This window comes from Aptenodytes patagonicus, chromosome 17, assembly GCF_965638725.1.
Source record: "Aptenodytes patagonicus chromosome 17, bAptPat1.pri.cur, whole genome shotgun sequence".
NCBI lineage: Eukaryota > Metazoa > Chordata > Aves > Sphenisciformes > Spheniscidae > Aptenodytes > Aptenodytes patagonicus.
In genome coordinates, this window is record NC_134965.1 from 5,115,538 (window position 1) to 5,128,359 (window position 12,822).

The 12,822-nt window shown below is 47.7% G+C and overlaps 1 protein-coding gene across 5 annotated transcripts in view; it reads left to right on the forward strand.

Annotated features, from left to right (window-relative positions):
* Positions 1–5,678: 5,678 nt before the first annotated feature.
* The window catches only part of CUX1 (cut like homeobox 1), a 282,941-nt gene continuing 275,797 nt past the window's right edge, over positions 5,679–12,822 (forward strand). For all 5 annotated transcript variants that reach the window (XM_076354841.1, XM_076354837.1, XM_076354838.1 and 2 more), the window contains exon 1: positions 5,679–5,803. In XM_076354841.1, coding sequence (XP_076210956.1) covers positions 5,741–5,803 — 63 coding nt within the window. In that variant the 5' untranslated portion in view covers positions 5,679–5,740. The remainder of the gene's footprint in view (positions 5,804–12,822) is intronic.

A 12,822-nucleotide genomic window follows, 5' to 3' on the forward strand; every position in this document is an offset into this window, starting at 1 on the left:
CCACAAGTATTCTACAGAATGGAGAAACTGAGGGAAGATTCAGTGAATTGTTTCATGTCACGAAGAGCCCTGTGACAGCAGCTGAACGCAGCTCCCATCCCCAGCTACAGTCACTAAACCAGCTCTCCTGCCACGGGGGGGGAGCGGCACAAAGAAAGCAGAATATAATCACCCCAGCTGAGGTTCAGAAAACAAAAAGGGATTTAAACTAATAATGCTGGTTTCAGCTTCTTATTCTTAAGCAGTATGTGAAATATTGGACCTCAAGATTCTGCAGAAACTGGGAGAAATAAATACCTGGCTGGGACACAGTTAGGGGCGAGGAAAGCACAGCCAAAAAAGACCCCCGATTGGGCAGGGAGGGAGAGATGGGAAGAGCAAGAACCCAAAGTGAGGAAGTGGCTGCATGAAGTGGGTGAGGAGATTCATGATAGGAATAGCAAGAGTTAAATACCACAAAAAAGGATGTGCAAAAAACAAAAAAACAAAACCCTAACAGAAACCAGTAAGAGGTAAAAAATAAGTGAAAGGTTCCAAGTGAGAAAAAAGGTGGGAATTTTGCCTGGGAACATAACCTACTAACTTGTCTCCTAACCCCTCGAAAGACAGAGAAGATAAATGCCCAAATCAACAGAACAGTGTAGGTCGGAGAGAATAGTGCTAGGGGGAGCGTGAGCCCTGCCCAGCCGAGAAAGGGCTCAACACACCTCCCGTCCAGCAAAACGCTGGCTCTGGTATTATCCTGCGCGTGGGATAAAGGACAATAAGGCAAGGACAGTGCTTAAAATTAAAACTGCTAAGAACCATATACTTACATAAATTTGGTATGAAACTGTTATTCACTGCCAGCTACAGGGAGTGGATGATCCAATAGGTCCTTTTCTTCTCTAATTCTCTTGATTGCCTATGGGTATTGTTACTACTCATGTTGGCCAAAACATGACCATGCATCTGGATAGAATATACCGTAAGAAAAGCAGCTATACAACAAAATGTTGCAAACACATTCAATCTGGAAGGACTGACTCAATTCATTAGGCACACTGATGCATTCATTCTTTTGGGGTCTTCAGTGACTCCTACTGTGCGTGGCAGAGAATACCGCTACAATGTCATCACGTTTTTGTTGGTACGGGTTAATCCACAAATCCTCAAAGAAGATCTGTTGTGGGTTATGCTGGATACTTATAAATGTCTTCAGAGTTAAACAGCAAGTAACCACACCACCCAAATTTACTTTGCTTTTAATTGTGGCTGTTTTCCCTGCCCCCTCTGAGAATTGCTTTCTTCTCTTCCATGTACCTGTGTGTATCTGTGGCTATGCAGTAGTCACAGGATTTCATGCTTAGATCATGTATGCCACCGGCTGCACGATCTGTGCTAAAACTTCAACAAATCGCCAAAGAACGTGGGAATCACCATGTTGATTCAGAACAAGGGTCCATCCAGTCGAGTCTCCTGCCTCTGCCAGCCGCCACAGGTGGACACCCAGGGAAGAGTGGGCAGGCGCATGGGATACTTCTCCCTGGTACCCTCCCAGCTTCCAACCATTTTCTGCTCAGGGGTTTTCCTGAGCTTTTCACGTCATTGTGTCCACGTCACTGGCCAAATCCTCTGGCAATTTATATGCTGCAAAACCTCTGGCTACTACAACAAATATAAATCAAGCACAATTGGAGTCACTGACAATAATTGGGAAAAAAACCCTGTGATTTGGAAGACATATACGAGTTTTGATCTTAATTTGGGCTAAATCTCCCAGCAACATAAATTATCTGTCTGTTTGGCTGTCTCTATTCTCTGCCACCCCTATGGAGTCTCACTAAGCAACGGCATGGTGTAATAAGGATGGATGGAGCACAGCTTGCTTTGCTCTCAAATCCAGTTTAAGAGTGAACAGAACAACACTTTCACAGTGGAGAGGGACGGGATTTTGAAATGAGGCACTCCTTTTCAGCAGGCACAGACACATGGAGCCAGGCAGCTGGGGACAAGAAGCAGTTGAAGAAAATGCAAAGATGAGAGCCATGAAAGTGAGGAGGGAATGGGCTGGACAAGGAGCAGACAGGGCTGCAGATAAGGCTCTAAAGGAACCCTTTTATGGGAAATGATAGAAATTTAGGAGTCAGTTTAAGTGAAAAAGAGAAGAAAAAACAAGAACCCATGGAGGAGAGACTCAAAGTTACAGCCTTGCTGGGAGAAGCAGCACCTCATCTTTCAGTGTCCTGGCCAAGGAAATAAGCTAGATTTGCTAAGGCAAACAGAAGCATAAGTCCAGTGATTAAAATTGGACTCATGGTCCAAAATATCTTAATGAATGCAGACTGCTGCCCAGCGGAGCAGCTGTGACAATGAATTGTTTCTAACAAGTTTGGGACCCTTGGAATAAAGGTCCATTTTCTTTAGTATTCTGGACGACGACATATGAGGCATAACAAGACCAATTGCCGTTGATGGCCCAATGTGCAAATGTGTTAATTAAATATCTGTATTAGTGACATTTTATGACAGGGTGACATTAATAGGAAACAAATGTTAATCGGATATTTGCCTAATTCCTAAAGTAGTGCCTGTATGACTATACCTGGGAGAAAATGAAAAAGAAATCTGTGCAACATACTTACAAATATTTCGGATGTAGCAAGCATTACTGAAGTACTATTAGTTACTGCCATGATTTTAGATTTAAACTTCAATTACACTGTACTTACTTTTTCAGTACTCTATTAGTGCTTGTTGAAAGAAGTTAGCATTTACACAGATCAAATCTAACCTTAAGAAAACCTTCCTCAAATGAACAGATGAGACTGATTTCTCAAAACAAAATAATCCAAGGAAACTTCATTCTACCCATCTTCTTGCCAGGGTGCACCAAATTTTCCAAGGTCTTTCTTCCATCTTAGGTACGTTTCGGCAGAAACACAAAGCAAATTATCGCTTGCTCCAAGGAGCTCTGTACCCTGCAGGATCTTTGCAGAATCCAGCCCGAAGAAATACAGCACTTTGAGAAAACAGAGCTGTCAAGCAAGATTTCCTTGGGCTTGCTGCCACACAAAATGGCAAATAAGGGACTTGATCCTTCACGGAAGACAATAGGAATTATAGGTGCTCAGTGTTTGTCTTCCGGCAGAGTTAAGGTTTCTCAGTACTTCCTAAAATCAGCCGTACTGCTTATTCTTACTCAAAATTATATAGCTAAAAGCTTTGGTATCTAGCCACAGAGTTTTTATTTCAAATTGGCAATAGTGTGACAAGATGTAACTCCTGCAAAAAAAGACTACAATAATGTTAAAAATATCGTAAGATATTATTTATATCAGGATACATTTGTTACCCCATATGACAATCATTCATATTTCTTGACAGATATAAATCTCTGCTTAACACATTAGTATCATAAATATTACCAGATATAACACTGTAATTTAATACCTACCAAATGTATTTTAAAATATTACTCAATTTAAAACTTTGGATTTTAACCAGATGTGTTCCCAGAAAATGATTCAGGTCAGATGCTTTTTTCTTTTCCTTTTTCTGTGTGTGCGCGTTCAAAGTGGAGCATTACTACGTGATTTATTGTACCATGACTGTATGCCCCGAACCTAAAACAGCACCATGATACTTCATCCTCGAGGCTTACACACCTGCAGTCCAAACTAACAAGAGAAAACATCTACATGGCACGGCAGGAGTCTTTGAAATGTCTCTTTGCAGTTGCCTGGACACAGAACAGACTGGTAGAACAGGGAGGCAGCGGAGAAAGGGTGAAGACAGGAACTCCAGCCTCTTTCATCTAGAAAGGGGGGACCATGGAGAGATTAGAGGAGAGGATTTTGATTAGATCACTGGAATGTGAAATGATGCTTCCCAGGATTAAAATCCTATTTTAGAGCTACCAAACCGGTTACATTGTTAGTCAGAATTTGGAGGCTCACGCAGCTCCATCCCTGCAGATGGCTGTCGCTCAGCAGCACCCGACACCCTCTCGCTGCAGCAGGGGGGACCCCAGCCGGGCACCCCACGCCTCCCCACCACCATCCTACCCGCGGACACACAGCCACCGTCCCAGCAAAGAGCTGCCCTCCCTTCAAGCGTAGCACTTCTGGAGGAAAAGGGGTTTCCTTCTCAAAAGGCATCGCTGGGTCCAGCCCCATGACAGCCGCATGTGCCACGGCGCGGCGGCTCTTGGGTTTCAATCTCGTTGAGCGCCCAATCTAGTTCACCAGGTGGAGGCCTGACATTTTCAAAACCGAATGCCATTAGTTTTATTCCCAGTGCAGCCAACTAACAATCTGAAGGTCTACAGTTGTAGGGCTGATCATTACATGCAACCCATTAACATAAAACCCGCCATCGCAATTAGTATCTTTGTAAGCAGCAGCCTCAGCAAAAAGTGGAAATGGAGGCTGAAATAATGGTGCTCCTCCAAACGAGGACGGCAGCAGATTGGGAAATAATCTTTAGCAATTGCTCTGCCACTGTCTCTGCCATAACTTCTCAGGAGACAGACAGAGCCATTTTCAAGTAGTCAACCCACTGACTTGAGTGAGCACTAAATTCACTTGATGATCAAATACAATTTGAGAAAAAATCTACAATCACTCACCCAGAGGAAGATGTATTTTCCTTTTACAGATGAAGTGCAAAACAGTGAAAGTAGCTGTATTTGGAAAAATACCATGCAGCTTACTGATTTCAAAGGGGACAGGTACAGACGGTGGTTTTGCCCATTTCCCAGTAAGGCAGTAAGGAATGCTTTCCTGGGGGTAACCTATGTGCAGACTGTTTGTGTACGCTGGTTTGTTTTGTTAAGAGATGAGCCTGGCTAAACGTTCTGCGCTCTTCAGGAAGGGAACAAGGAAAATGTTCGTATTTATAGCAACATTATTGTTTAGAACAAAGTAAGTTATTTCATCCTTTTAATCTCCGTTTCTATGGATATCCTGCGCAGAGCTATGATCTGATTTTCCAACCTTCACGCGAGTCGTCCCCTCCAAGGCAGCGGTCAGTGGCACTAGCCCTATGAGTAAGTGCCTGTCTACATTTAAATAAATCCCTTTTAAAGACGTATTCGTACCGCCCCGGACACAGTGAATCAGGCTGCCTTGAACGTACTTTTGCATTGTTGTTTCCCCTAAACTCTCTCCACTTATCTAATTTTAGACCGCAGGCTCCCCGAGAGGGCTAACAACCTTCCCCGCGTGTTGGGGAACCATTTGCCGCCGGCGATGCTCTGCCATTAACCCTAGCACACCGCACCCGCGGGGGATCCGCGCACAGCCCCCCCGCTCGCTGCGCCCCGCACCGCCCGGCGGCACCCCGCATTGCCCCGTGGAGCCCCCCCCCCCCCCTCCGCCCCGCCGGGCTCGGCCGGACCCCGCGCCGCCCCCGCCCCGCCCAGCCGTGGCGGCGGGTCCCCCCCCGCCGTGCCCCCCCCGGGACGGCACAGGCGGGGTGGGGGTGTGTGTGTGTGTGGGGGGGGGCCGCCCTGTGAGCGCGCGGGCGCGGCGCCCCCTCCCCCCCCCCCGCGAGCGCACGGGCTGAGTCCGTGTTCCGGGCGGCGGCGGGCTCCAGGCCGGGATTTGGGCGCTCCCCGCCCGCCTCCCTCCCCCTTGCCCCCCCGCCCCTCCTCCCCCCTCCCGGCTGGCTCCCTCCCTCCCTCCCCCTCCCTCCCGGCTCCTGAACTCCAGCCCCTCTCTCTCTATCAGCCGCTCACTCTGTCTCAATATGTCTCAAGATGGCGGCCAATGTGGGATCGATGTTTCAATATTGGAAGCGCTTTGATTTACAGCAGCTGCAGGTCAGGCTCCCCCGCTCGCCGCACCGGCCGGGCCGCGCCGCCGGACCCCCCCCCTCCTTCCCTTCTCCGCCTTCCCTCGGGCCCGGCCTCCCCCTCCTCCTCCCGCTGCCGGCCCGCGCCGCCTAAAGGGAACCCCCCGCTCCGCCCGGCCGCGGCGCTCCGCTCCCTCCGCCCTCCCCCCGCCATTGATCACCGGCCCCATCGGAAATTGATCCTCTTTGTTCAATTCATCGATCAGCCCAAGATGGCGCCGGAGCCGGCGCTGCCGGGGCCGCCGCCGCTTCGCCCGCTCCGTCCCGGGCTGCTCTCTTCCCCGCTTCCCGTTCCCCCCCGGCGGCCGGGGCCGTGCGGGGCGGCCGGGGCGGCGGGCGGCGGCGGGGCTGCCGGCGGCCGCTCCGCTCCCCCGCCTGCTTGCCTCCCTCCCCCCCGCCTGCCCCTTCCCGCCGCCGCTTCCCCGCCGCCTTTTCTCCCCGGGAGCCGGGGAAAGTTTACCGAGTGCTGGGACTTTGTGTGGGGGCGCAGGGAGCCGGCCGGGCTCGGCGTGCAGGCGCGGAGCGGCGGGGGCTGGGGGCGCTGTGGTGCCGGCCAGGCGGGCGCTCCCCCGCCGCTGCCCGGCCGCCGCCGCCTCGCCTCGCCGCGGGGTGCCGGCCCCCCGCCCCTCCGCCGCCGGCGGGCAGGGGGCTCCGGCCCGCCGCGCTCCCGCCGCCCTGCGAGCGCCGCGGCCCGCTGGCACCGCGCCGGGGGGGGGGGAGGCGGGGAGCCGCCGCCGGCGGGGGACGAGGGATGGAGCCGCGGCGGGGTCCCGCGGGGCGGCCCGGCGCGGGAAGGGAGCGATCGCCCGGCCTTGCCCGGCCCGGGGACGGGGTGTGCGGGAGGGCAGGGGCAGCGCCGTCCGGGGTGGCTCCCGCCGGCCGCGGGGGGCCGGTGAGGGGCCGGCAGGGCGCGGGGGCGTCCCGCCCGGAGGGGCACGGCCGGCGGCGGCGGGGCATCTCCCCGCGCCGGCGGCGGGAGGGCACGCTTACATAATTCACGGGCTCTCCAGCCTCTCCTGCTGTCCAGGATCTGACAGATGAGTGGAATATTGATGCTTTACAGTGCTGGCTCATAACAGCCTAGAAGTCTTGTTTCCTCCGAGGGAAAGTCCTCGCAAACCAGCTTTCCTTCACCCTTTGGGTGCGTGCCCTGAGGCAATTGCAGATCCACTATTTAATATAATTGCTGGGGTATAGATAAGGCCGGGGCGGGTTGGGGGGGGGGGGGGGGGGGGGAGGTTGTCAAACGATGAATTGGTGCTGCTCCCGCCGCTGAATAGGATTGCAACATGCATGTTTCTCCCAGTTGATTGGTGCAGGAAAGCGCTGCCCTGCCTCTTCAAACCCTCCGGTGCCTCCCGTTTAAATAAATCGGCTCGAAAGCCGCCGGCTGCCCACCCTGGCCCCCTCCGAGGCGGGCTCGGCGGTGCCCGGCCGGAGCCCTGCAGCAGGCGGAGGCATGGTGCGTTGATGCTGGGCAGAGCCGCAGCCCCGCTGGAGGTGAGGGGATGCTGGCGGGGGGGGCCGGGGAGCGGGACCCGGCGGGACCCGGGGCCCGCCGCCCCCCCCTCCCCTCGGCGGGGCTCGCAGGGGGTGAGCTAGCGGGAGCGATGCTAAAAAAAACCCCCAGCAACCCCCAAAACGGGAAGTGCTACGTAGGATCTGTAGTAGGAGGCTGGTCCCTTCTGACTTTCAGGTGCATTAGGAGGTGGGGTAAAGCAGCTTTTGGTTTTAGGCTTTTCTTTCTTCTCCCCCCCCTTTCGTGTTTTATTGTTTCTTTTAAAGGCTTTGGATTAAGGTAGACTTGGCTGAACTTTGCTAACTTGAAAGGGTTCTTAATAGTGACCCAGAATACCTACAGGAATACAGAAAATGAGATCCAGATGTAGAATTGTATAAAATAAAATGGATTAAATTAAGATGTAGTTAAACAAGGTCTGACATCTTTAATTGTGGACTTTTGCTTTTGCCTCCGTGTATGTGTGGTTGTACTTGCTTAGCATAGGAAAATAAACACTCCTAACGTCACTGCCGTGGCGTTACATTTAACGGTGAAGAAGTCTAAATATTTCCTATAAAAATAAAGCCTTCAGAAATGCTTGTTGATTAAAACGTATTATGCTAAAGTATCTATCATGTAAATTAAATTCTGAAATGTAATGAACGCAGTCAAATGGCATTTTGATAGATCGTTCTATTCTGTTTTTAGTAAAAAATAGCTCACTTTTATCATAATTTAATTTCTGTGCATACTGTAAAACCTGTTGTGGAGTATTGCTGTACAAACCTTAACCTCGTTTTTGCAGACTAAATGTGACAGTCTGACTTGAACGGCTTGTAGGTTCTCCTTTGAAGCATTCTGGTAACGCTAGCTTAAAGTTGTTTGAACAATATTCATTACCTGCTTTTGAGGACTTGTGATTATTTATACGTGTTGCGGATTGAGGCTGTTCACCTTTTGGCAGGTTCACCGGTCAATCTGTGTGCAGTGCAAAGTTTATTAACTTTGCACGCGGTCTGTCTGCGGAGAGTCCTGGAGTGACCAGAGGGCTAGAGAGTACCTGCATCCACATGCAGAATAGTTAATTTGTTTCAAATTAGCTTTTTATTTTTTTTATCCACCCATCTGCATGAAGAGGTAGTGTAATGTTTACTCCCACTTGTAGATGAAGCAATATGCTATAAAAACTATCGTTACCAAGTATGAAGTTCAGTATTAACAGAACTGTCCATGCCTCCCTCCCTCCCTCCCCCGTCATTCATTTGTACTAACGTATTTTGAGTGTGGAATTACAGAAAATAAAAATGCTTTCATTTGCACTTCCGTCACCCTGTTCCAGGACAAAAACCTGAAGGGTTTATGCTTAACACAGTTCCACCTGTGCCCTGTAAACTCCAGCTCTTGTAGCTCTGGGTCTAGATGGCTTTGAACCTGTCGTTTTTCTGCATGAGAAAGTTGTAAGGAGCTGGGACTGTGTAGTCCCATATCGCTGGCAGCAGAGCGACATGCACCCTGTCTGCTCACAGCTTCCTCTTCTAAGTTCTGTTAGAAGACGACATTTAACTGTTGATGAGCTTCGACCTGCCTTGTAATATTAAGCAGCAGGTTTCTCAAGATTATATCAATATTAATTAAAAACAGAGCCAGGAACACTTTAGGGTCTGACTTTTTTAATTATTTATTTCCTTTCACTAAATAACCTCTTGTTTATAGGAAGAGAGATTTCAAGAGTTGGAGGCAGGATTAAATAATTCAGAACTTGGATTAAAGAACAAAAAGGTCTGCTCACAAATGGAATACAAGATGCAAAAATGGCAGTTTCCTACAGGTATCAAACGTGGCTCTTCACTTGAGACTGTACCTGAAAGGCATGCAGCTGAACACTTCGCCCTTTTCTCTAGTAAAGGTTAGTTATGTTTCCTAAAGAAACGGTGGAATTAGCAATGCATTTCTGCATCAGTTTGCCATGTGGTTGAAGATGGACCCATGTTTGATAACTGATGGCAAGGGAATTGCAGTGCATGGAGAAAACAGATCCTTGCAAACAGTGAATATGGTGGCAATAAATGCAAATTAAATCACTGGAGAAGTGCTGTTGCCCTCGAGTTAAAACTGCATCTCCCGTTTGGAAGCAATCGTGTGATCTGAATCAGGTTGACGTACAGCAGCAGCGTGAAGGTTACCTGCTGTTGCGTGGTCCTGTTTTGAGTTTGTAGTTTTGGGTGTCACCCTCACCTCCAGCAGAGGGTTGTTTTTATGGCGAAGAACAGGAAAACGAGCGTTGTGTTCCCGTGGGTATGGCATGCGGTCCTCTTTAAGATTTTGCTTAATATTTCTGAATATGTGTGTGTGTGTGTGTCTGTATCAGAGGAGACAGTTGGTCCTGCCATATCTTTCTGACCAGCAGTGTTGCATGAGTAAGTCTAGCTTGGCTCTCAGATCCAAGCTGAATCTGCAGGATGAATGGAAGAAGTTAATACCATTTGAAAACTAAACAAACTATGTGTTGAAGTATTTTGACAATAAACACAAGTCTCAAAATGTCATCATAGCTTTTTAGGACAGGCACACATACTAGTAAAAAGTACAGTTTCTTACTGCTTTTGAGCAGAACGGCCTAACTTGTTACTATCAAGCTAGGGAACGAAAATCTAAAGCCAAATCTTGCTCATGCTTTTCTGTTTTTTAAAATCTCATCCTGGTATTGCATCATATATGGTTAAAGTAAGGATTGAATATTAGTTCTATGCATGCTGTGACTAATTGTTTAAAGTAAGCCATTGATCTTATAACATTATAAAATTTGCAACAGAATCTGGAAGAACTAAGTAGTAATGAGTAGCTTTTAAATACTGAAGCGCTTCTATTATTTAATTAGAAACAGGTGGAGTTCTTGGCATCTTTTAGTTGGATCTGATTGTACCAGAGCACAAGCTGATTTGCTTTAAGTGAAGGAGTTAACGTGCTTCATCAGAAGTGGAATTAGCGATCACATCTGAGTGTTTAATTTTGTTTATCCATGCAGGTCACTGTAGAACTTGTAGTTTCTGTCCTAAAAGTAGACAGTGCTTTACTCTTTATAATGGTAGTTAAAAGCGTATCAAGAAAAGAGTCTCTAGCTACTGTAAATACGTTTCTGCTCCTCCCCGCCTGATCAGAGAGGTGTAGTGAAAGCAGCTTGGTAGTTCTTCGAGAAGATGCAATACAGGGAACTGAGAGGGATGTAAAAACCAGGGCACCGCCGCCAGTATATACTCTGATAGCTATCGTTGCTTCCCTGCAGCAGGAAGGCTTTGGCTTTTTGTGGTGGTCAAGGTGGTGTCCCTGGGCATCTAACACACATGACATACTAGAAGAAGGGCCCTTGGAGTACTCCTGGCTTGAGAACTTGGCTTTCATAGGATTCCTTGAATCCTATTCCTTGAGTCCTGTTCCTTGGAAAGAAATTTCTGAAAGCTTTTCTAGCCCTCTTTCCTGTTCCTCAAATGAAATAATGCCCATCTGAAACATGGCAGAATTAGTGTGTGTTTCAATCGCTCTGCTCTTATGCCAAGTTTGTGGTTAATTGGATAATGTATTGAGAAATGCAGTAGTGAGGATTTGGAATACGGTAATGGTTGCGATTTTTTTGAAAAAAGACTGCACTACTTGGCTGTGTACAACAATACCAAATAAGTAATGGGTGAAACATTTGCTATAGAAGAAATTACATGCAGTCTAAAATTCCAATGAACAATTATTCTTTATTTGCAGGCTGATTTGTAATGCAAAAAGTGGATGTAGAAAAATGCATAATCCAAAGTTTCAGTTTGATCATGCTGAGGCTGAAAAATAAAGGCAGTTTATTTATTGGATAGAGAACAGATACGTACATGGATGCTTAGTATTTTTTAAGACACCAAGCAGGCAGTGCTCATTGACTTGTGGTCCTCTTTATGTAAGCAGGGTAGTAAGTTCCCATCTTGTATATTCAGGTTTCTCTTGCACGTTCTTTACGTTTTATTCTTTGCTTATCTTTGTGCTTGGTTGTTTCCCATATACTCTATGGGCAAGGTGTTGATAATACAGTGTTTTCTGGATTGAGAATACAGTGACAATGTTCCAGCATCGCGTGAAGGAGTAGGGAGGAAGATGTGAAGCTGAGAGGGAGAAAGCTGAAACAGGATAGTTAGCAGAAGACAAGGAGTCTAGGGCGAAGAGATTTGTACAAGAGTACATGGGATTGTAGGTGTGGTGTTGAATTTACCAGGAAAGACGAGAGAAACTTAGACCTCACGATGAGAATAGTTAATGTCCTTAAATTAGTAAGGATAAGATAAATCTTACTCATTTTGTGACATATATGTTTTCAGCTTCTTTTTGTTGTCTCCGGTTTGACAAGGCAAATAAGTTGGTAATTTCTGCTTTTATTGTTAGTTATACTGAAGAAAATACAGTATATTACATTGCTTGGGTTGCGAAGAACGTGGAAATCCAGAGAGATAACTGAATGCTAGCAGCGGTAGGTTTTTATAAAAGATTAAACACAAAGTGTGCAGATGTTGGGTGTAGGTTGTTGGATGTAACAGTGGTCTTCCCTGTTGTCGAACAGTACTTGCATTTCTGGGAAAGCAGTAGGCAGGAAAGAATTTGTACTAGATCCACTGCGGTTCCCTGGTCGTGCTTGTGTTTTGACTCTAGCAGGATACAGCAGTTCTTACTATGCTGTTACTTGGTCACTTCTGTGACTTAGCAGAGTTAAGTATTTAGCATGAATAAACGTATTTCTCGGTATGAAGGTGCTAAAGCTGGGAGGTGGCCCAACGGCTCTGTGCGGGTGTGTTACAGCAGACGTAGGTTTGAAGTTGGAACCTTTCAGGCTAATGCTGTCTAATAGCTTTTTCCTTCGCTGGCAATTCGCTTGCTTCCTTGCCTTGCAGTAATTTAATGCCTTTGTCGACAGTTGGGGTAATAAGGAAGTTTCTGTGAGGGCTGGAGCTGTGCTGTTGTTTCACGGGGTGGAGGGAGGGGAGGCACTTGTCAGCCTCCCGGTCGGGTTCATGGACCCACAGTGATCTGCTCTGGGAAAACAGGTAGAGATTACCCTTTCTTTGAAAAGCTCAAAAGCAGATGCACAAAGATATTTAAGCCGCCATATTTAGATGCTTTAATTCTCCCTTATCTTTGTGTTTCTGGCTGTGAGCTTTTTAAGGCATGTAAGGGTGTAGGCCATGGCTGTCTCTGAGGCTTTTTCAGAGGAGTTCATACAGCAGAGCTGAGCAGGTCCTGTTGTTCCTACCTTTGTTGTGTGGAAATGCACCTTAGTGAATAAGCAAGCTTGGACATAACAGCATCTGGAAGTGCCAGTGCAAAGTTTCTGTGAAGGATATAAGAATTTAGGCCAAATTATTGGTAAACGGCTGGACTAATTCTGCAGTGGAGGTAGGCCCCTCATTCCATTGAATCCAGTGATCTTGCATTTGGCTAATGGTCAGGTGAGCCCTGGT